This window comes from Lonchura striata, chromosome 1 (genome assembly GCF_046129695.1).
Source record: "Lonchura striata isolate bLonStr1 chromosome 1, bLonStr1.mat, whole genome shotgun sequence".
NCBI lineage: Eukaryota > Metazoa > Chordata > Aves > Passeriformes > Estrildidae > Lonchura > Lonchura striata.
This window is the reverse complement of record NC_134603.1, coordinates 43,136,898-43,160,489: the sequence shown is the minus strand read 5'-3', so window position 1 is coordinate 43,160,489 and position 23,592 is coordinate 43,136,898. Positions and strand designations below refer to the sequence as shown.

The 23,592-nt window shown below is 39.8% G+C and overlaps 1 protein-coding gene across 5 annotated transcripts in view; it reads right to left on the bottom strand.

Annotated features, from left to right (window-relative positions):
- Positions 1 to 8,612: 8,612 nt before the first annotated feature.
- The window catches only part of NOL4 (nucleolar protein 4), a 189,293-nt gene continuing 174,313 nt past the window's right edge, over positions 8,613 to 23,592 (bottom strand). For all 5 annotated transcript variants that reach the window (XM_077783766.1, XM_077783765.1, XM_031504026.2 and 2 more), the window contains 3 exons: positions 20,738 to 20,918; positions 16,751 to 16,831; positions 8,613 to 10,564 (listed from right to left, as the gene is read on the bottom strand). In XM_077783766.1, coding sequence (XP_077639892.1) covers positions 10,371 to 10,564; positions 16,751 to 16,831; positions 20,738 to 20,918 — 456 coding nt within the window. In that variant the 3' untranslated portion in view covers positions 8,613 to 10,370. The remainder of the gene's footprint in view (positions 10,565 to 16,750; positions 16,832 to 20,737; positions 20,919 to 23,592) is intronic.

Genomic DNA, 23,592 nt, shown 5'->3' with positions numbered 1-23,592 from the left:
GCTGCCACACAGATATTACTCTCCTTGTTTTGAAAGTGCTGCAAATAAAAACCTCTGTCATTCCTTCAAAAATTCTTTTTGATGCCTGTGGAATATACCACTTTCTCTCCTTCCAAGAATGGTATCTGCCCTTCAGTAGGACACACTAATAATGAGGTGGGTAAGTGACTCACGAGTGATATTCTCTAAAGAAATTAATGATAACCTCTCCTTTGAAGAAAGAGACTCAAAACAAATGTCACACACATTTGCTATGGCTAGGAGCAGTCCATTTAGATATTTTTGTCACACACATCAAAGCACAGCTCTCAGCCATGTCCATTTTTGTGATGGCTGTGGTTTCTTCCTTTTGAGGAAAAAAAAAAAAAAAAAGTCTACTCTGGGAAATCAATTAAAAGGAACTGTGATATGCCAGATAGTCAGTCAGGTGCCTGTGCTAACGAGGATCACATCCATTCAGAACTGCTGCAAATTCCAGCATGACATGAGTTTTCTCTCACTTTCCAATGGCAAGCCTGGTGCTAATGCCAGACAGGGTGTTTAGTTTTTTCAAGGTTTTGCCTGCACAGGCATGCTGCATTTTAAGAATAAAGTAGCAGTGTTTTAAAGTTTAATCTAATTGCTGGCCTGATGACTTCTCCCGAGCACTTCTCCTACTCCTAATAAAGACATCTGTTAAAAGTTGTGAGGAGGTTTTTTGGGCCTTTTTTGGCTTTTTGTTGGTTGGTTGGTTTGGGTTTTTTGAAATTTATTTATTTTAGCCTTTTAAAGGTTAAAAAAAAAAAAAAACAGAAAAAAACCCAAACCCATCCCCATCACATCACGTGAAAGGGCCTGCTGCTATTCAGTGAGAGAATGAAATCTGAAGTTCAATGTCTTATTAGAAATGTCTAAAGCTTTCTTTGTCTACTTTTGCTTCAGGTTCTCAGCAAAATTCTTACTCTAAGCTTCAGGAATCATGCAAATCTATTCTGGGTGTTTTAAAATTATTTTTGCAATCCATATTTTTGAAGCTATTCTTCTGTTTTTAAGACGTGTAAGTTTACAACTTAAATGTCTAGATTCTTGAAGGGTTAATACAAAAAATAAATGGAGGCTCATTAAAAGGATTCCTCAGCACAGATGGAAGGAAAAAACATTTAAGAATATGCATTTCATTTTAGTGAAAAGTCCAACCCTGCAAATTCAGTAAAGAGGGAGTGTAAGAACAAACACAGCATGGAGGTTAGGAAGGTACCATGGTAGAGGGTTAACAAGGAGCCTGTGAGTGACTTCTAGTCAGGCAAGACTTGATGGAACTTTTTAGTCAGACTCACCAACACCCACAGAAAAACCCTTCTGGACCTCTGACCTGGAGGGGCTGATCAACCAAGTCTTACTTGAGCGTTGGCTGATAAGCACTGCCATCTGCAGAACAAACCCAAAACTTCTTAATTGGTAATACAACCTCTTTGACAAGTGTGGGTTTTACACAGCACACCTCCAGCATGTCATACTGTCACTCTTGAAGGAAATGAGACAAGATCACTACATTATTTTGGTATCTCAAAATACTTTGGGAAGAAGTCTGGTCTCTGCTGAATTCAACAACAGTGAAATATTCATGAAGCAAAGCTACCACAGTAAGCCTGCCTGTCACAACTAGCCCACTTCAGTAGTTTACCATTTCTTAGCATTCAAGCTGAATCTACTACTTGGCAACTAAATTTTTCAAGTGAACATACCAAATTAGCTAGCAGGTTTCAATGGATGAACACAGACTCTGTTGCACCCAAACCAAATGCTTACACTTTTTTGAATTGTAAGAGTATCAATCAGTTATAAATTAGCTTTTTTCCTTCATCCTAGAGCTGTCAGCCTTATAGAAAGCAACTTACGGCCAGAGTACTTGGTGCAAGCCTCTCAACTCAGCTGTGATTGCTGGAAGAGCTAGTATAATTAAAAATATGTTATCAACTGTCCTGCTTTTGGCTGGGATAGAGTTAATTTTCTTCCCAGTAGCTGGTGCAGTGCTGTGGTTGGATTTAGAATGAGAACAATATTGATAACACACTGGCATTCTGGTTGTTGTTTTGTTATAGCCAGGGATCCTTCAGCCTCTCATCCCACTCCACCAGGGAGCAGGCTGCGGGACACAAGAAGCAGGACAGCCGACCCCAGCTGGCCAGAGGGGTAACACACACCAAATGGCTCCATATATATCCTGAGGGAGGGAAAAGAGGGACAGCTGGCCAGGACCACTGCTCAGGAACTGGCTGAGTGGTAAGCAATTGCACACTCTCTGTGACGTTTGCCAAATCCTGAAGATATGACTGAGGTGAATGCTTCTCATTTTAATAAATATTTTCAAAGGTCATAGCATGAGATCTGATCTCTGCTGAATGGGTTCCATTCTTTTTCCCGATCAGGAGTGGCCCCAATAATTTTTATTCACAGCCTGGGACAAGATCTGCATAATTTCTAGGTAGCTGCTTCTGATAGTTCATGAATTTAAATTTAGTGAACAAAAAGTGTGCCCTCTCAAAATGTGTCAAGTTGAGTCTTGACTCAAGTAACTTCAGTCTGCAGAGTCCTTTCAGGGCGTGGTGTTCATCCAGGCACCCAATGCCTACTGATTTCTGTCATCATAATTTGCCATTCACATTGTATTACCATAACAATGACACCTCTTATTGGTGGGGAGAAAGAGAAGCCTAATACAATTCAGTATCCTTGTTAGTATTCTCATTTCCCCCTACAGAATAAAATAAAAAAGTGTCCTTTTATAGTGTCAAGGATGGGCAGATGGCCCTTTTTAAGCAAAGATAAATTTTCACTGCTTTACATCTTAAAAATGTACCTAAAAATGTACAGAGAGACAGCTAGTAACCACATTTCTCTCTCAGTTTCTTGGCAGTGGAATTCTCTTTCAAGTTCTAAAATACCAGCCTGAAGTCCCAGTGACAGTGACACTTATACCTAAGCTGTATCATTCCATGGAGATTTTCCAAAAACTTGTCAGTACAAAAATACAGGGAACTCAGTGCCCAGCCAAAAGGCCACTGGGAGTGAGAGCTTTTCTGTAGCATCATACAGAGCTCCTAACAGCCCTCTCCTAGGCTAATAATGATCCAAGAGATTGGATCCTCTGGGACACCTTCCAGAAGAAACTTAGCAGGCTTGTGGAGTGGACCAATGTGAACCTCATCATGCTCAAAAAGGTCAAGTGCGATGTTCTGCACCTGAGTCAGGGCAACCCTCAGTATCAATAAAGACTGTAGAATGGATGAATTGGGACTGGAGAAGGACTTATACTGGACAAGGTAATATTGGTGTATAAAAATCTGGACACAAGCCAGCAATGTGTGCTTGCAGGCCAGAAAGACAGACACGTTCTTGCATGCCTAATGAAAATTGTGCCCTCCTCTGGAGTTCCCTACACAAGGGACATATAGATCTTCTGGAGCAGATCCAGAGGAGGGCCACAAAAACTGGCCAGAGGGCTGGAAAACTCCCATATGAGGAATTGTTTAGGGAGTTGGACTTATTCAGCCTGGAGAACAGAAGGCTCTTGTGCAGCCAGAGAAGCCTCTTGATATATAAGAAGGACAGAAAGTGATTTTTCACCTGTCTGCAGTGACAGGACATGGGGCAATGAGCGCAATAATTTTAAACTGAAAGAGGCTAAATTTATATAGAATGTAAGGAAGAAATTTTTTACAATGAAGAAAGTGAGGCACTGGAACAGATTACCCTGAGAAACTGTGGATGCCCCATCTCTGGAAATGTTCAAGGCCTAGTTGGATCAGGCTTTGAAAGTTGTCCCTACCCATGGAGAGAGGTTGGACTAGATGAGCTTTGAAGGTCCTCCCCCAATAGAGGGGTCCTCCCCCTCTATTCTTCTGGCCTGCTATATCTAGTACATCTTTATCTGTTTTACACATTATTCAGAAACAGATTACAAACCATTATTTGATTATATGACTATATCAGAATGTAAATTATTTAGTGTATGAACCATTAAACTTTAGTCAATAACCACATGGTAGTTTTTTAATTGACCATGACTTCAAGCCCTTTATCATCACTGTTTTTAAGGCACTAGAATTATGAATGGCAGGGAGACTGAATGGGGTATGCTGTCTTCTTGACATCTGAGTCCAAACAAGAGAGTAGATTTATGCCATAGAGATTTCCCCCCAATAGCAGAAGAGATCTGGACTCCATATATGGTAAACAAACAATACTGATAGTAATTTTTTTAAAAGGAGAAATCGTATGATTTTATACTTTAGCACTGAGACAAATTTCCCAACTCTATGCTAGATATTGAGGATTTATATTAAATCCCTAATTTTATTTCTATTGTTATTTATAGTTTAAATCAATTAATATGTGGTTTAATAAAGTATAATTAGATTGGACAGAGACATTAAAAAATAGCCTGTGCCTCTAATTATTAGAGAATAGCACTGTGAGTTAAGCATGCCTTGTAGCTTGCAATTTTCAGACATCAGGTGCAGCAAATGAACATTGTAAAGGCTGCCTGCTGGCTAGGGCAGTAAGAGGTTTTCTCAGCTAGAAGCTATTTCTCCTACAAAATACAAGAGGAAATAAATAGGTCAAGCTTGTGGTGCTAAAGCACTGTGATCAGGGAACCACAAATAAAATTAATTTAAAATGGTTAAACAGAGACATGTTGGAAATATTAATAATATCTGTCTCTCCTATTTTTCCAATATTTCCTGCTGCTTTTCCTGCTATGAGTACTTCACTGTGCTGTGAGTGAGTGTGAAAAGAAACAGCACCAAGAACTGATTGGCAACCCTACAATAACAAAACAGCAGCCTCACAGGAAAAAAGGAAAAATTATCTGATATAGGTCTCCATGGGAGCATTAGGAAAAACTTTAATTTAAATTCTTTTCTAGGAAATCTTCAAAATTCAGTAACACTGCTTCTTTTTAATTAACTACTGTAATTTTCCTCCCTGCTAAGTCAAGAAAAGGAAGACAACCCTATCTATGTGCTGGATCCTTTTCCCAGCTCTCCTTACACCATAGTGTACCACACTACAGCAAAGATATACTTACAAAAAAGTTTTGTATATATAGTCAGAATAATTAGAACTCTTACACTGTGTTTCCAGACATCATTAGAAAAAGGAGCAAAAAGTTTTGCATAGAATATCTTTATCCAGACTCAGGGAAATTAAATGTGGCACATAAAACATAATATTTCTATTCACAACACAGTTAGTAATTTTACAGCCTTTCCAGCTCCTTTTTTTCTCCTTTGTTCAGTAGTGAGAAAGAGATTTTAGCAGGTAATTTGAATAGAGGTAAAAAAACATTTCTAGACCCTGGCGTACAACAATTGATTTAGTCCTGACCATGGAAAGGGGTCAATAGACAGGTTCACAGGTTGCATGGCCTCAAGCAACTAATTTCTCTTTTTGCTTGATATTTTTAAATTATATTATCATGCCACATGACATCATTCTTGGCCAAAAAGAAGTAGGGGGAATTGGGGTGGGGTACACGTCCTAATTAGCCATTGCTTGGGGATCAGTTGGGCGTCACATCTCCTGTTGGAAAGTGATGAAGGATTACCTTTGCATCACTTTTTTTCATTTTTATTCTTCACTTACTCACCTTGACCCAGTTTTTTTTCCTGCTTTTGCTCTTTGGCTTTTTTCCCTGTGCCACTGTGGAGAGGGAGTGGGTGGGGACTTACCTGCCAGCCAGGGACAGCCCACCACAGCCTCAAGCCATTGTAGGCCATGGATGTGTATTTAGAAAGCCTTGCTGTAGTCTTGCTCTATTCTTCTGGCCTGCTATATCTAGTACATCTTTATCTGTTTTACACATTATTAAGAAACAGATTACAAGGCTGTGAACAACTGATCTTCTCCAGCATAGACATTTTACACTCTTATGTATTTAATTCAGTAACCACCTCTATGATATTGAGGTGGTTGATATCTCCCATTATTTCACAATTCTTTTTCACATGCTGGTGTTTTTCAATAGTGTGTGGAGGCCAGAGTAGATCCTGACTTCAGGATCTATCAAGATCAGCTTTGTTTACACAGAAAAACATCCCTTCATTATGAATGCCTCACAAGCCTTTCAAAGCCAAATTCAGAGGAGCTTCAACAAATTTATGTGGAGTCTTTTAACACAGTGCTAGGCATTTCAAAGAAAAATTGCTCCTCATTTTCAATGGAGTTTTACCAACAAAGCCTACCTCCACCTACACTGTATTCAGCAGTGACTCAGGCCATTTCAGCAAGAATATCCAGTCACTTTAGTACAACTCTCTTTTCCAATTAGTTTTATAGCCACAGTCACATACATGTTCACCTACTTTCCCTCATCCAGAAAATTCATTCTCTGTAGAGGATGGGCTGCTTTAGAACTGTCAAACACTTGCTTACCTCTGTATACTCTTTGTGTAGCTTCTGATACTGACCGTGGCTGGTATAATGGTGTTGTACTTCAATGACAGGAAACAAGGTGCCAATCTGGATAAAAAACATTTAACTCCAGATCTCTTTTCTTGTGTTCTGACTCCAGTTTCCCAACAGGCATTGGAAGCAGTAAACCAATCTGATTAGTTGATAAGCTAGCCAGATTGCCCACTCTCACAGCCCAAGGTTGTATCTAAAGGTATTACCCACAGCTGTCCATGAAAACTACTCTGGAAATCAGGCAAAGAATGGATTAGTGACTTTGATTCCTGGTGTATATGTAAGCCTAAAGAGGCTCAACACACTCAGACTATGGTCAGGTTTGGTACTTAACTCCGTAAGGAAGTTTATGGACATTATGATGCTTTCCCACCATCCCTCCCTGCCCAGCAATCCCTTGAAGACAAGAGGTCTGACAGGCCACTCCTAAAGAAACTCCAGGATAGTTGGAAGATGTGAGGCTGTCTCACGAAGGACCAGCACCTGCCCCTCTGCACTGATGAAATTCTGCAGTGAGACATCCACCAAACTTGAAGCACTAGTTTAATAAAGATGTTGGCTAAAAGGGTAATGCTTTTCTGAAGGCAGCCTTAAGCAGTCATACTCAGTGGACACATCCATGATGGTAGAAACTGGTCTTATCCTAACAGCAATATTTAGGCTGTTAATGAGGTAACGAGGCCTTTAATATAGAAGATGTGGATGAGAGAATAAAATAACCTTGAGGTTGTTGCTGGGTGCCTGAGCAAGATGTTCTCCTTGTGCTTTTACTGCCTTAGAAGGTTCAAAGCAGACACAAAGTAGGTGGCTCTGAGACCTGGATTCAAGATGACAAAATTAGTTGCAATGCTTGGATTTAGATTTTCACACACAAAAATGGACAGAGGTTTATGGTCTCTCCTTCACAAGATGGGTCTGAATTTCAGTATCACTTAGAAGAGGAAGTTAAAACTATAATTGAATCTGTGATTGTTCCAAAGAAGAAATTAATAAACCCAGTACTTAGGGGTAGAAACAGCTCCAGAATAAAAACTCCCATTTGTCTGATGGAATTTGATATAGACAAACCAATTGAGGACACAGTTACTAAGTATCTGTATAAGGCTTTAGAGGACATTAATTGCTCCTATGATTGAAGGAGTCCCTAAATATTCCAGAGGAGAGACCCAGAAGAAGAGGATGTGTGTAGAAGACATAGTGTAGAAGATGCAGTAAACTATCAAAGTAGGCTGGGAATTGAGCTAGAAAAAGGGGAAACTAGTCATGGGCCTTGAATATTGTATGGTGACCCCAAATTTTCCTACTTCTCCCTCAAGAGATGGACTTATAGAGGGAGAAGAAAGAGGAGACAGAGGACAGAAAACTGAATTAAATTTCTTACCTCCTTGTTCTCTAGCTTCTTGTCCTTATCTGGATTTAGCAAAAGAGCTTGAAGAGTGGTGAGGCTGCTCAGCTGAGAAGGACTGCTGGCTAGCAAACAGCCTCTTGGACAAACTGCTGGTTGCAGTTTAGTTGGCAGTGTGAGGCATGCTGCCCTGCACAGCAGGACCAGGGAAACTTGGAAACCTAGGCATATTTGCCACTCTTATCTGTGGAAAATGTATGCCAGAGCTTTTTTTGAGTGAGGACAACATAGTGACCTGGCCTGAGGTACCTGCTTCATCCCCTCCTGGCATGCAGGAAACAGAAGAGAGTGTAGATATTTCAAAACCAAAGAGAGGAAAAAGGCCTGGGTCTGAAGGGGTTTTTTAATTCTTGGTGAGACAAAAGCTGACGCAGCCCCACATCTATGGCAGAGATGAGCTGAAGGCTTTCAGGAGCATGGGGAGATGATGTTAGAAACAAATGCACCTTCCAAGTGATGGGCAACAACTGGCAAGCATTTGTAACAATATTCTCATATCCAAGAACAGAGGCCTTTAAAAAGACATTCAATAGTTTTTGAAGAACAAATACAGAGTGGCAAAATGGTGTTCCCTCAAGACAACTTTAAATTATATATGCTAGTTACTCAATCCTACTGGATTTACTAAGTAATATTGAAAAATTATGTTGGAGGGGCTGCATGAATTGGACTGGAAGGCCGTTTTCCCTGTTTACAGACCATAATAGTTATAGCTTTAAATGCTATTCGATTTAAATGTTATAATGTTTCACAATCATGTATTTAAACACAGAAATCTGTTTATTTACCCAAACAAAACAGAGGAAATGATTCCAGCCCTCAGGTTTTGAATTCTCATTTAAATATGTGAACATGAGTCCACAACTTAGAGATGTTTGTGTATCTATGTACCTCCAAAATACTCATATTTCATAGGCTTTTTCACATTAATATTCACCAACAGTATCACAAAAGTTCTTTTTCTTTTACATAACTGTAAGCAACAGTAATTCTAGAAACACTAGAGAAAAAAAAGCATAGCAATGTCCACAGTTACAAGAAAAAGTGCACATTACTTGGTCACAATCACAGTCATTACTTGGAAAACTATATGTAACAAGTAGATATAAAATATCACTGATGCCTTAAACTCATTGTCAAAAACGGAATTACATAAAATTTTGTACATGAAATAAGGCAAATTTAGGAATGCACAAGAAACTTGTTATTCAACAAAAGCTAAACAACAGAACAGATAGTACAATAAGCATAAACTAAAGTACCTTTCTTTCTATATACTTAAAAAGAAGCCTGCCATAGTGCACAAAGAAAACACCATTAATGTGTAATCAATATTATAAAATAAGAAATAGAGGGGTTGGGAAGAGTGGGGAAGGGGAGAGAAGAGTTTTATTACAGTTGCAGCTGCATCCACTTACAGTTTTGTACAGGTTTTAGCTAGGCCTGGGAATTATACAAATTATACCAGAAGTGTCAATGGCCTTCCTTGGTAAGAATTTTGTTTAAATTAAGGAAAAAAAATAAATACACACAAGAGTGCAAATTTTCAGATTGTCACTTGCAACCTCTTAACATTCATCATCTACATCCAATCACAACTAGAGGGACTTGTATAAGACAGCAGCAGTGATCATGGAGTCAGATGAGCTCACCATAAGAAATCAAATCATCTCTTTTTTTATCAACGATATGTCTTTTTTAAAAAACGCTCAACTCTTTATTAATCACTAATAAAGCTGCAATATATTACAGAATGGAGTTGAATATGGCATGAATGCAGGAAATGCATACTTCCTTTGGAAGGTATTCCATAGATGACAATTTACAGTACACAGGGGAGGAAATTATCCAGCATCAAGAGTTACTCATTGTAGAAAGAATATGAAGTTGGGGAGAAGGGCACAGCCAGGGATTCAAGAGAGGAAAAGGGGACTTAAAATAGCTCCTCAAAACATTTTCAGGACCAGTGAAAAAGTTTACCAAAGTAAAAATGAAAAATCTTGAATGAAAACAAAAATCTTTTGTTTCATTTTTTATAAAAATTACATTTTTTTAAAATACAAGATCCTTTTAATTGCAATTGTGCCCTGTAGCAACAGGACATTTGGCAATGTTTTGCCATATACTGCAGCTTTAAGTCCAATGAGTCAGTATCACATTCCACTAATATTGCACTTGGATCTTGAACCACTTGTTTTAAAAAACCATCACAGCTTCTTCTGTTTCCTCCACTTGTTAGAATGAGTTAATTTCTAGCCACTTTTTCGATATTTATGCTGACACACTAAAACAAAAGCAATAGCCTGGACACAGTAAAGTACCCTGGAAACACCAGAGGTCGAAGTTCACTTGAAGCACCTTAACACATCACTTTATGGATCAAGAACAGTGTGGCATTATGGTAATTAACTCTCCTAAAAGACTGTGCAGTAACTGAAGTGTGTGCTCTGGGAAATCAAAATGTCATTAGTGGAAATTCTGAGATAAGACCAGGCCGGTGTGAAGGTTACATGACTCAGTTCTGCTGCAAAATAAGGTTTTCCAGTTCATCCGCGGAGCGCAATAAAAACGCGGCTGATTCTCGGTACCCTGCCACAAGCTGCCTCACTGCGTTTATTTCAGTCGGACTCAGCTGCGGTCTGGAGCTGGAACTACTGGAGGATCCAGAGCTGGTTGCTAACTGCCTCTTCATACTGAGATCTGTTGGACCTGCAGACAGCAAAGGGAAAGAAAAGAAGCTTCAGCTCGACTGCCAGAGACGTTTCACAGGTTTGTAGATACAAATGCAGAGTAGTAGGACCTGCTCTCAGCTGAGTGCAAGCAGCAGAAATAAGCAATAACTGTTCTGTTACCAGTCGCTTTGACAGGAACCACAGCAATGTATATTTATGTGTCACAGACCCCACTTACAGAACATGAGGGGCAAGTCCACTGCCAGCAGAAAATTACCCACCAGGGGCATATTCCAACAGTGTGAGCTGCTTGCACCCCAAACACTGCCCTGGGATCTGACAATGGTGATCAGGCAGAAGATTCATTTCCTGTGCCGCTCACCAACTCCAGCTGCCATGATGGACTTCATGGCAATATGCACACTTGCAATTTTTATCACAGAAAATCCAACTTACATTCTCTAGACAGTTATTTTCACATTTTATGCTTCAATCAGCATGTGGCCAGATTGAATCCCTTGCAGATGTAGATAAATGGTCATCCACATGACTTGCTTGACGCTGTCTGATCACTTACATAAATAGCTGCTCATGAATGAGATTAGGCTGGTGACAATCTGGCTGCCACAGTGAGGAGCACACTATCATCTGTGAGGGCTGCATACAGCTGGCAACATATTGCAAGGATCTTGTAAGGCCAGAACACTGACAAGAGATTCTTCAGCAATCACCATGCTGTTGTACTGGCAGCTCACAGCAATATGCTTAGCACTTTTCTTCAAAAAATATTCCCAAGACCATGAATACTTCATATGGAAGACAGCATTTCTGAGGGCAGTCTGCAGGTTACTGTGACTGGCAAAACATCTGCCATCATGAACTTTAGCTTTGTGTGGAATTTCCCTGGCTGTGTGATCAGTTATTAATCAGCTAAGATGCATGGTGCTTTAATGAAGTGTTTGTGATTTCCATTTAACACATTTTTTTCTTCCTGGAGTGTAAATTTGGACTGGTAAAATTGGACTGAGGACTTTTTTGAATATATATAGCAGGATATAGTAGGCAACTATACCTATTAAACTATATACTTTGTGCAAATCTGGGAAATTCTGCTCTCTTATTTTGGCAGTGTGGCAAATCTATACTTCCAGGAGGCAGAAGATCAGACTAGACTGACCCTAATGTTAATTCTCTCCTGGAAACTGGGATCAAGATATCCAAAGCAATGTATCTTACTTTCCTACGAGAAAAATGTCAGTCTTCAGTTTGATCAGTACAATATATGTCAATGCAAAGATTTTCCAGCAAAGACTGGAATAATTTTAAAATTTAGCATATTTAACTGTAGAACATGGAACACACTAATTCATACTGTGGAGGTTCTTCTAAATAACCCCACAAAATTTCCAAGATTCAAAACCACAGATTTGCAATCATAAATACTAATGGAAAGAGATGTCTGATTTCCAGAAGCTGAAGTTCTGGTCATAAACCTTATTTAAATTTCTTTTTTATATATCTGTGCAGAGGTACAGGTGAGACCATAAAAAATGTGGAGATTTCCATGTCCCTACAAAAGTTGAAGTTAAGGAAAAAGCTCCCCTTGAGTGAATAAAAGCAGAGCTGGGACTATGAAAAGAAACTAGTCAAACAGAAAGGGTCCTATTAGATCTGCTTTCCTACTACACAACTAGCATGAGCAGCACTTAGCCTTCCAACTTGTATTACCTGGTTTTACACTGGCATAAATTAATTGACTTTTAAATGACTTCCACTGTACAAAGGATAAATTAAGCATAATTAGCTTCATGAATTTGCTTGGTGTGACTGCACGCTGCAGGAAAATGATGGCTGTGAAGAATCTCAGAGGATATTTTTAAATAAAATCTTAACCCAGCACAGGGAAGAATGGTATACCAATCATAACACTAGTTGGGCTGAACGGTTGTAAGGAGCCATTAAAGACTTCTGTATTTATTGACGCAGTAGTGAAAAAGCTGCCACTGACATATTGAGGGCATTGTGCTCCTTATGAACCTACTTTAACTTTTATGCTCTTTCCTTGGCTTTCGTTCATGTCACTGCCAAACACACACACACACACACACACACACATCCCTACTCACACACACACACACAATATCTGGCAGAACAGAGCTTCTGCAGCAGATCATTTCATTTTATGAAATGTAACTGAAGGGCTTTTCTCATTGGTAATCCAGATTTGAAGTGACAGAATAGGATATCAGTTTATGTCACTCATAAACAAAATACACATGGAAATGTGCTTGGTCATACCTCTCAGGTTCTCCTTACACAAATTGATGGTGAACTGCTCTGAAGGGAAAACTAGGAGAAGACCATATATCCATCATGCACAAATCAGTATAAATCCTCACAAGTCTATAGAGTCACAGTCTGAAGATCTGGGTGGTTCTGTATTCCTCGATGTCTAGATTAACTTTCATGAAGAAAGTTTTTTAATTCTTCAGGCTATTTATTTTTGCATCCTAAAGGTACTGGAAAAAGCCAGATGGCAGTCTGCATACACAAGGAACAACCACAACCCAAAAATCCTCTTGGTCTGGGAGATTCCTGTTGTGTCAGAGCTCTTGTATACAAAGAAAATAAGATATCTCAAATTTTAATGCATCCAGCTTCTTCAAACTACTTGGTGGTTTTATTTATGTTTTTATTTATATTTACTAGGAAAATGGGATTTTACTTCACTCCCCAACTCCTGCCTTGTACTTAACAACTCACAGTGCTATCTTCCTTCCCCCTCAAAGAAAACCCCCTTGAAGAAAAAAAAACAAAAGGAATACATACAAAAACAAAGGAATAAATACAAAGGACAGAGAAAAGTTTCACTGCTATGATTTTCGGTCAGTGAGAGCACCCATGCCTTTTTAGGAAGGGAAGCTGCTAGAGAACTGAACAAAAAAAAAAAAAACCAAAACAAACAAACAAACAAACAAACAAAAAAAACCAAACAACAAAAAAAAAAGCCATACTTCATGTGGAGATAAGGATTTTAGCCCCTTTAATTATGCTATGTGACCCCTATATCTCACCTCTAAAGCTTACCTATGACACCCCAACCTCTACATCTGGGAGAACACCTCACGCAGAGATTAGTCCCAGCATGTGTTATATTAGTCTCAGCTTTTAATAGCTATGATAGACACTCACTGGCAGCAATAGAGATTCTCAAAGGTTGGCCAGGCTGCTAAATACTAAAATATTGTAACTTATTTGTAGCTTCATCAGTCATACCTGGTCATTTAAAAACTAAGGAATAAGTGCAACCTCTAAGTGCATTCTTGTACTGCAGATTTTTTCTGCGTAATTTTATGTAAATCAGCTGTTGAAACATGGAAACCTAAACCTTACTCATACCTATCATATCTCTTTAATCATAAAAATAAATCAAAGCTATTTTGAAGGCTTGAAATAGCTGGTTAAGGACACTTTAAGAGTTCTGTCTTCAGAAGCCATCACTACAGGTTACTAAATCTGGAAAGAGTTGAACAGCTTCACCATCATGTCTTTTAATAACTATCTTTACTATTTATTTAGTGTATTTAACATCATTTATTAAGCTGCCATTCCACACAGGAAGAAGAAAGTGTATATTTGTAAAGAGGGAAATCTGAATATTTTTGCAATTAATTTTGCAGTGTCAAGTTCCTCCAAGATGTTTCTGCACATTTTAGCGTACTGCTTCCTATTCTGTAGTACTTCAGGACTATTAAAAGTTCTGATTGCAAACATTATCAGGTCCCACAATGTCTGCTGATCAAGCAAAGATGAAACATATATCACAGAGATTAAGACAGGAGACTTATTTCCATTTTTTTCTTTCTCTTAGGGCATATTGCCATAACATGAAATTATCACTTTCCTGTTTCTATAACAGCACAACATCCTCACAAACAGTGGATTAAACAAATTGCTGAGACAAACCCTTTCTTTTAAACTCTTTCAGAAGACTAAAGTATTTTCCTCTGCCTCTTGTTTAGGCTACTTGATTGACACTTTAACATGGGAATATTTTTGATTTACTATCTCTGTCCAGTTAACATTGACCTAATTTCCCCTGTGAGGTGCAATTGTTGAAAAAAAACCCACTCTTCATGTTCTAGACAAACATTTATCAAATTAGCTGCTAGAAATGTCTGCCACTAAATACACTGTGGAACAAATGGCTTTTTCTATAAATTACGAGACTTTAATGGAACTAGTTACTGCCTCCTGCACTACTCATTACCAACATGATTTATATTAAATTCCAAAATATGGGTCAGATGTAGATGTGTTGATACTGATTGCTTAGACACTATCAACTGTCTCAGCAAAATTCCCTTAAGAATTGTATGTTGTCACTGGGTAGCTACCAATCTTACACTTAACAACTACTGAAAGAATAATAAATGTGTCTCTCAAAATGGTTATCACTATTATAGATAGTAATGTAGAATAAAAAATAATTTTTAAAAGCATTATGTGCTTAAGCATCTACATGTTCATTAATAGTTAAGCAACCTTTTTATCAGTGATAATGCAAAAAGCAGTGACATTTTTTAGAGAAAATATATTTGCCAGTGCTTTGAAATCTCTTGTGTGTAACTTTTCTATTGCACCTATTCTCCTCTTAAATTTTTTCCCCATGAATGGCCTTAGAGGAGATGTTTGACTACATTTTTATGCATTCTTACTACTGCAATAAAACAAAATAGAAAAAAACAAAACAAAGTATGATACCTTTTCTTTTTGAATCAGATGTATTTATTGTAATAAGAATGATATATTGTGATACTCTGTATGTACCTAAAAGTATTATTTCAGGTGCCAGGAGAAATCAAGAAAACAAGGACTGATGAGTTGGAGCTTTTAAGCTCTTTTCTCCCTTTTACACCTCTCCCTCTGGAAGACATATCTTCTGCTACTTTAGACAGCAGGAAAAAAATGCTGTCTTGCCTGAGGAAAGTGATATGAAAAACACAGAAATGCCTACAGCCATCATTCATTTTCAGTGATCAGGAGACACAGTGGTCTGTGATTAAATGATTATATGAGATCCTTCCTATCCACCACAGGACATTAATTATGTGGTGTATACTGTGTTGCCTTGACAGTTGTCGCCTCAGCTTTGCACCGAGGTAGGAATGTGGGATACTGCCCAGTACATCCACAGACATTCAATTTCCATCCCTGCAGTGGGAACGGAGTAGTACTTGCCTGTGCCACGTGTCTGACAATTTGAAGATGATGAGGAAGGAGGAAGAGGAATGTGGGGAAGGTCTTAACAGAAAATTCAGCCAGCATTTTCCAGCAAGAAATTCCCTTTTGCCAAAATACTGGTCAAACCATTTAACTTCTTCCAACCCCACCTTTTGGGTTTTTTAATGGGATTAAACATACTGTCCCAGGTTCCTACATCTATCACTCTTGATTTGTTTCTTCATGCTCCAGGCTCTGTGTTAGAGACAAACTGTCTCTTTCCCCTCTCTCCGCTTTGATGTCGTCAGGCCAGCACTGAGAACACTAGACTGTGCAGGAGCAGAAGTATAAAGATGACCTGGAGAGAGGAGCCACAGCAGAAACCCCATTTAACCTGTATATCCTGACTAGCCAACCTGTGAGTAACCCACACAGCACTTTAAAAACTAGCTACATATTGGATATTCTCATCTGTCAATTTTTTCCCCTAGTTTGCCACCAAGATTTTGTTTTGTTCTAGTTTGCCAAGATTTTAAAGAGGGTTACAACTTGACCAAATTTTTCGATGTGGAAAGGAGGCACCTTCCTGCCCTACTGTCTCATTAACAAGAGGACAAGAGTGCTCAGTTCTCCTCTTCCTGCTGCAGATCAGCACAGTCGTGCTGGTCCTTGGAGGTCAGCAGCACCTGCTCTGGGAGGCTCCTGCAGCTACCCTGTTGTCTTCAGCAGGGCTGCATCATCTGCAGGACCAGGATGCAGGCTGACTGGCACATGGGTAGGGGGCCTGGCTAAAGCAGGGAAGAGCTGGGAGGGCATAGCCTCTGGAAAGGGGCAGCAGGGAGGGGTGAGCAGTGTGGGGGAAGACCCTCAGCTACCAGCTGGGCCATTAGCCCATCTTGGTCTGCAGGCCTACCCATGGGAGAGGAGGCTGAAAGAGAAGCCTGCCAGGGCCAGGATTTGCCATAGTGTGAACATAATGGGATGCAGGCAAAGAACTCACCTGAGCTGGAAGGGGACTGGACGTTCGTGGTGCCTGGGATACAGTGCTGAGTTGTGGCTGTGGTAGAGGTAGGCTGCAGATCTGTGGAGAGAAATGGAGACACAACACTTTGTCTTACTGTGACATGAGAGCATATCCATCATGGCCAGCCCAACACTGAGTCTGAAACACCCTCTTTTTACACACACAAAAGGAGCTGACTGACATTTCTGGCTAGAAAACCAGACAATGCAAAACAAACAGTCCCAAATCACCTCCAGGCAACCCGGCTATGGCAGCAGAAACACCTTCCACAACTTTTAGAGAAAATGGACTTCAGGAAATGAAGCAATTGCAAAGACCACGACTCCAAGGAGCCCAACATGACTTCAGAGAGTGCTGACAGTCATCAGGAGAGGGCAGACAGCAACCCACTGGACTGAAATACATGGGGAGACAAGCCAATCCCACTCCCTCAGGGGACGCTTAGCCTTCATGCAGGTACTTCAACAGCTCCTGGTGGTATCAAGAGCTTTTGCTCCCAACATTATCTCCTGTCCTCACCCTCCTGCCCTCAAGCTGGACACTTTTCTGAGCTGTCAAGTAATGACAGAAAGGGGACAGCTGAAGCCTTTGTGGCTGGTAAGAGCTGTCAGGAAAAATTGTTTACATTCACTGAGCTATTGCACCTTGGAGATTCTCCATTCAGTTCTGTAACAGGAACAGAATGTAACAGCCTTAAAAAAGGCTGTTACAGCTCAAAAAAAAAAAAAGGGGGGAAGCTGTGGAAATCCACCCTTCTCAAAGAATAGCTCTACTTTAGCATCTAAATGAATCAAATACAACATGACCAAAAGCTTCTCCCCAGCCCATGTACAGGCTGACAGAGATTTTATGAACCCACAGATTGCTTGGTGAATGTTTCCAGCCTAGCTGGATTGGCCTAAAAATGTTTAAAAGGAGGGGGAACAGACACCTTGGTGCTGTAAGACCAAGTCTTTTCCTTCTTGCTTTTTTGCCAGCCCATAATAAAGCAGGGGTCATTGCACAAGCTGCTACATACTGTTTGCTCATATTGAGCAGTTTCATGAAGGCTTGCCATGCAGTTGTGTGAGGAGCTAATTATGACTCTGTCATTCTGTAATTAGCCATGTGGAAGGACTGACCCTCCCCATGAGGAGGGAAGCACTGCAACAGCAGGCAGAGAGAGATCCCTGAGCCAGAGCCACCAAACAGTTGGGCGAACAGATAGCTAAGTCTGTAAGGTCAGAGTAGGGGTGAACTTTATATGGAGGAAATAGCCAAATTAAATGAGTCACAGAATACAAAATACATACATCAGCTGGACTACTAGACAGAGAGTTAATTGGACATTAATTATTATATTACTGTGGGGGAAGGTCCAGAAATAGGTAACCAAGCAGTGAGTTTTAGATAGCTATTGTAGCTGTTGCAACTTCTTTTTTTTTTCTGTTTTAGCAGATACAGAAAAACCAGACCTTATTTGTTTATACACACATTCTGACTGAGGTGTGTATTTGTTTCTACGCTAGGAGAACATCTGTAAACGTGTCAAGAACATTTGATAGGTTACTATATTGAAAAGGAATTGCATTTTAAAATTAGTTCTTAGCTCCTGAAAGCAATTCACAAGTAAATATCCTGTTCTCCGAAGAAGTATCTCATTAACTATTTTAACAGCTTTGCATATGTTTGGAACAAGAGTCCTTGAAACAGCATAATGACTGCAGCCAAGGGTCCTATGAGGTCTGTCAGGACCCTGTCAGCAGCAACTCCAACCACTGCTCTTGTCTACCAATGGACACATCAGAGAGGACTGACAGATCACACTGGCCTCCAAGTCCTCTCACTTCTCCTGTGGGGAAATCAGCTACCAGAGCCAGAGTCATTTACCCTTAATAGCCGAGAGATAATTAAGTTGGCTCCTGGCTGGTTTAACGTCAGTGAGACTAAGGAATGGACAGAGTTGCCTTTCTACAACTTTCCTAATGATCTCCCCGAAATGGCAAGTGGATCACAAATCACCAATCTAACTAGACTGTCAGCATCAACAACTGGTTTCCAAGTCCTGACACACAAAGACTTTTACTTCCCAGAGCTTATGTAGTTTGGCTCGTGTAGAATCCCTGTGGAGAAGACGAGCACCTTTGCACAACCTTCCAACTGTGCAATGGTTACTAGTTTTTCAAAGTAAAAGGATATACAGACAAAATTGTCCAGTGCAAATAGGGAAAGGCAAAGAAGAAGAAATGTTTGAGAATATGTCTGTATACAAACCTGTCTTGAGCTTTAATTGTGAAAAAAACACTGAAGTCCTCTATCTTAAAGGTACAAAGAAGATGTAGCTTCTAATCAGAAGGCAAGATGAATTGGTGGCATTTAATTTGTGCATGATTTTTTAAAATTGCATGCTGAAGCAAGATAGAATACTTTTGCCTAAACCCCAAAAGTCACTGCAAAATGCTAGTTATGAAAATGTATCCTATTACAAGAAGTTTGAAGGGAAAAACAAGTACACAAAACAGTTGTGATTCCTCACAGTTTAAGATTATATAAACCAGGACAATATTGATGGCTTTTGCTGAAAAATAACACATGGGGAGCTTAATTCTCCTCTTAGTTGGGTAAAAGAGCAAATGCCAACTGTTTTCAATGGGAACTGGTTCAGATCCTCTCTGGGCATAATGTAAAAGACAATTTTAAAGTTCTTGTGCATTTTCACAAACAAATCCAGATTTCCATGGCTTGTCTTACTGTTATGAAAATATTTGATCAGAGACCATATTCAGTGCCTCAGATGTGCTCTTCATATGTATGGAAACAATTGTAATCATCATTCACACTGAGTCAAAGACTTTCAACAACTAAAGTATTACCTATTTAAAGAAATTCAAAAACTTAGCACAAATCATCCACAGACCCTTGAGAATTTTGCAGGCAGGGGCTGAGGAAGAAGATGTGACTGAAGGTCCTCAGCACACCACATTCCAGTAACTCCTTGCAGGCTGCAGCCCTGATAGTTATTTTGAAAATTGCTGAGCATGCCAAATGTAGAGGCTGTAGTTGAGCAATTATCATCTAGCCTAAGTCAGCCCCTCTACTTGAACTGGCACTCTCACCTGCCAGAGAGGGAGCCAGAGCAAAACCCCAGGGATTTCTCCATCTTCTCAGACATTTCTTTAAATACAGTCCTGGGAGTCAGTAAAACCTCAGGCTTCCAGAGGAATCACATTTCTCTGACAGAGAGACAATACCCTTTTTATCAGAAGGGCATTCTTCTGCATTTGTACAAAATCAATATGAGGGATAATTTCAAACAGATATTACAATTTGCTTACATTTTTGTGTTACAAAAGCATGCCAATGTAAGAAGAAAGGAATGCTGTCTAAGTAAATGACACCACTTGTTTATGTCAGAGGGACATACAACCTCATGGTGACACATATTTACCATATCATTTTTAGTGCAGGGTATAAATGAATATGCTGATTTCTCATTTAACACTTGGTAAGCCAGATCCTTATCTGCAGTAAATTGAAGTAGCTGGTGACACCATGTGACAAATCTGTGTCAATTCATTTGTGTTACACAATATGGAGTTGAGTGTTTTGAAACTTGAGTAAAAAATGTACTAAATGTACTCCTTTTGTGACCAGTGTAGGAGAGAACACTCTCCTACATGATAAGGTCCTATAAAGTTATGCAAACAGACTGAAGATCTAACCTGGCATTTTTTTACTCAGCTTTGTTGGAGGCCTATGGTTCAGTCTTGCCCTATTGTGTATTAGTCCCTTGAAGGTGGAGGGAGACTAGCATGCAGGGAGCACGTATTTTGCTCAGCAGTAGCTGTTTGCAGGATTGTGCTGCTGCTCATTATGTGATAATAGCCTATGGCTATTGAACCCCGTGGACTATCTTTCTGTACAGCAGGGGGAATATACCCATCAGCACGCATACATGCAGCCACAGTTTGTAAGAAAACTCACCACTACTAGAAGCGTCATTGAGATTTAGCAGCCCACCTCCGAGCCCTCTGTAACTATGGTAACTGTAGGTCCCATTGCCGTTGATGTACAACACCTCCTGCGTGCTGGAAACAGCTGATGTTGAGTAAGTGACCTGGGCTGGCTCCTGCTTGCACTGCTTGTCAGCTGGAGCAGCCTCATCCTGCAAAAAACAAGAAAAGGTTTGGAATTATGGTTACATTTCACCTTGCCTGTGAAGGTATTTTCCATTGTTAAGATTCTACATCTATTGCTTTCACAAAAGTATAATGCATGTTAAACAAGCATGGATGTGTTTCTGATTTACCAGATATGAGGATAAAAGAAACAATGGAGATAAGCAAGCATCCAGGTTTCCTAAAAATCTGAGAATATTCATTTATTTGTGCTCCACAAACCAGCCATACTGATTCTCAAAGGAGAACATGTACCTTCTCACCCCAAAGAGCTCACAGTCTTCTTCAAAACTCAGCTCTTTCCAGAATAATGGGAAACGATAGGAAACAGCCATTTCCTGAGTATTGGAGTGACTCTTACAAGTCAGAGAATCATATATTTCTTGATAAGACAAACCAAGACAGAATGCACCATCTACTTACTTTGATGTATCAGTCTCAGAAATGACAGAAGGCGTAGAGGAATGGAATAAAACTGCATTCCTATGTTTGAAGAAGTGTGAGTGTCCTTCCACACAAAGGCCATAGAGATGCCTCCACAAAAGTGACCTGAATACTGTTGTTATCTGTGCAATAGCAGCATCTGTCTATACACCATGAGTTTTCCTCAATGCTTGCCGTTTGTCTCTTTGATGATTGCATAATATTTAACAGAAATTAGCACAACAGCCCTTCAATTTTCCCTGAAAGGAGATGTTTCAGGTGAAAGTGTATTATTCCCCATTTGTACTCTATCTACTGCTTAGAGTACCTCACGTCTACTCATGATCACAGAATGCTGCGGTAGCAACTTTATTAATGACACAAGTGAAATAAAGAAAAGCATTAAGAGAAGATTTAATGCATTTTAGTAGTTGGAAACCAGGAAAAATATCAGTGTGTGTCTACTCATCCTGCCACAGGGATCTCAGTGACACAAAATCTGATTTCATCTGTATGTATTTGAACATTTTCTTTGTTTCTTGACTTTTTTTATGGGTTTGATTTTACACTCTCACCTGATGAAAACATATTTCAGTGTTTTCAAATAAAATGGATTTATAGAAGTTCTGTTTTCAAAGGACCTTTACAGAGTAGTTAACGGAAAAAAAAATCTGCTAAAATTACTGCCCCTTTGTGTAAGATTTTTTTCTATTTATGTATATCTCTGCTGCACAACTCTTTTATGGTTCATAAATATTTCCAACTTATTAAGAATTCAATAAAATATCTGAAACCTTTTTTTACAGTTTTTACTTAGAGATCAAATAGTCCAGGAGTGTCCAGTCTCTGTGTTGAAGTAAAAAGGGTTGTGAATCCTGTAAGCATTAAGAGCAGTTGTTGGTTCCACTTCTCAAAAAGACAACTTTTCTTAGATAAAGACATCCCCGTCTTGCAGGTATTTTTTGGTGAAAGAGACTTTCACCTGAAGCACAGCTGAGATAACTCAGGAAAAGAGATATACACTATTAAAATAAATTTTAATATTTAATACAGAACACTGAACCATTAGAAAATTCATTCCATAAACAATAAGAATGGGGTCTCTTGGGCAGTATTATGAGCTAAGGCAAAACTTTATGTTTTTAAGAGAGTTGGTCGAAATTAGTTCCTAAGCATTTTCTTAAGTAATAATAATCTTAAATAAACAGCCAGAATTGTAATGCATTTTTGCCAGGAATTCAACTTTAATATAATTTATCTTTTATCTCCAAAGGTCATTGATGTCTCTTATGAGAGAAAATATATTATTTTCTCAGAGAATATTCATAAGCTACACAGTAAACTTTTACCTTGGCAACATAAGCTTAATTCATCGTCCAAAATTTTAACACTCTCAAGACTCAGATGTTCTGCCTCCTTATGTCTAAATGATACTTTCTGCCATAGACTCACTCAGAGCTTCATTTTTTTCATAGAGCTCAACTTCTGCAAAACTATCAAGGACCAAACTGTGTTCAAGGGGTACAGTGCAAACGGGACTAACTCTTATAGCTGAGCAGAGATTTTAGGATTGGTCTCCTTATCCTCGCTGTCTGGAACCCACAGATTTGCTGGCCCTGGATTAAGTGTCCTGCAGAGCCCCTCTAGTCAGGGCACTGAAGGCCTGGCTGGAAGTCTCTTGCAGAGCAGATGCACTGAGCTGCTGGCAGAGCGCAGAAGGCAGAGCCTGGCTGGAGGATGCAGCAGGGGAGCTTGGTGCTCCATGGCGCACACCAGCCCACGTGTTTCGGAGCACACGGCCAAGAAGTGGGAGACCAGAGTTCTGGAGACCTGTCGCTGTACGTGGCGAAGAGGCGGAAAAATTGAGCTGCAGGGTCTCTGCTGGCTGTGGTGAGGAGGGGACCTGAACTCAGAGCTGCCATCTCCTAGCAACCAGGCTGCAAGCAAAACTGCAGTGGGAGTCATCGCTAAAGCTGTGCCACTGCGCGGGAAGGAATGCACAATTCCAGGGCTACAGAGATAGCGCAGGAAAGGGAGCAGGACTCAGGGCCCTCCCAAAAACGCTGCCCTGGGAGGCTCCCTTCCAGATGCTCCCTAAACCAAAATCCACAGGCAGCTTTGAGGTCAGAAATCCAAGGTAGGAGTTGTGCTACTGAAGAGGGAATATTTGTACAGAACTAATCATAGCCCTACAAAACACTGTGATGTGCCAAGGGATGGGGCTTCAGGCGGAGTCTG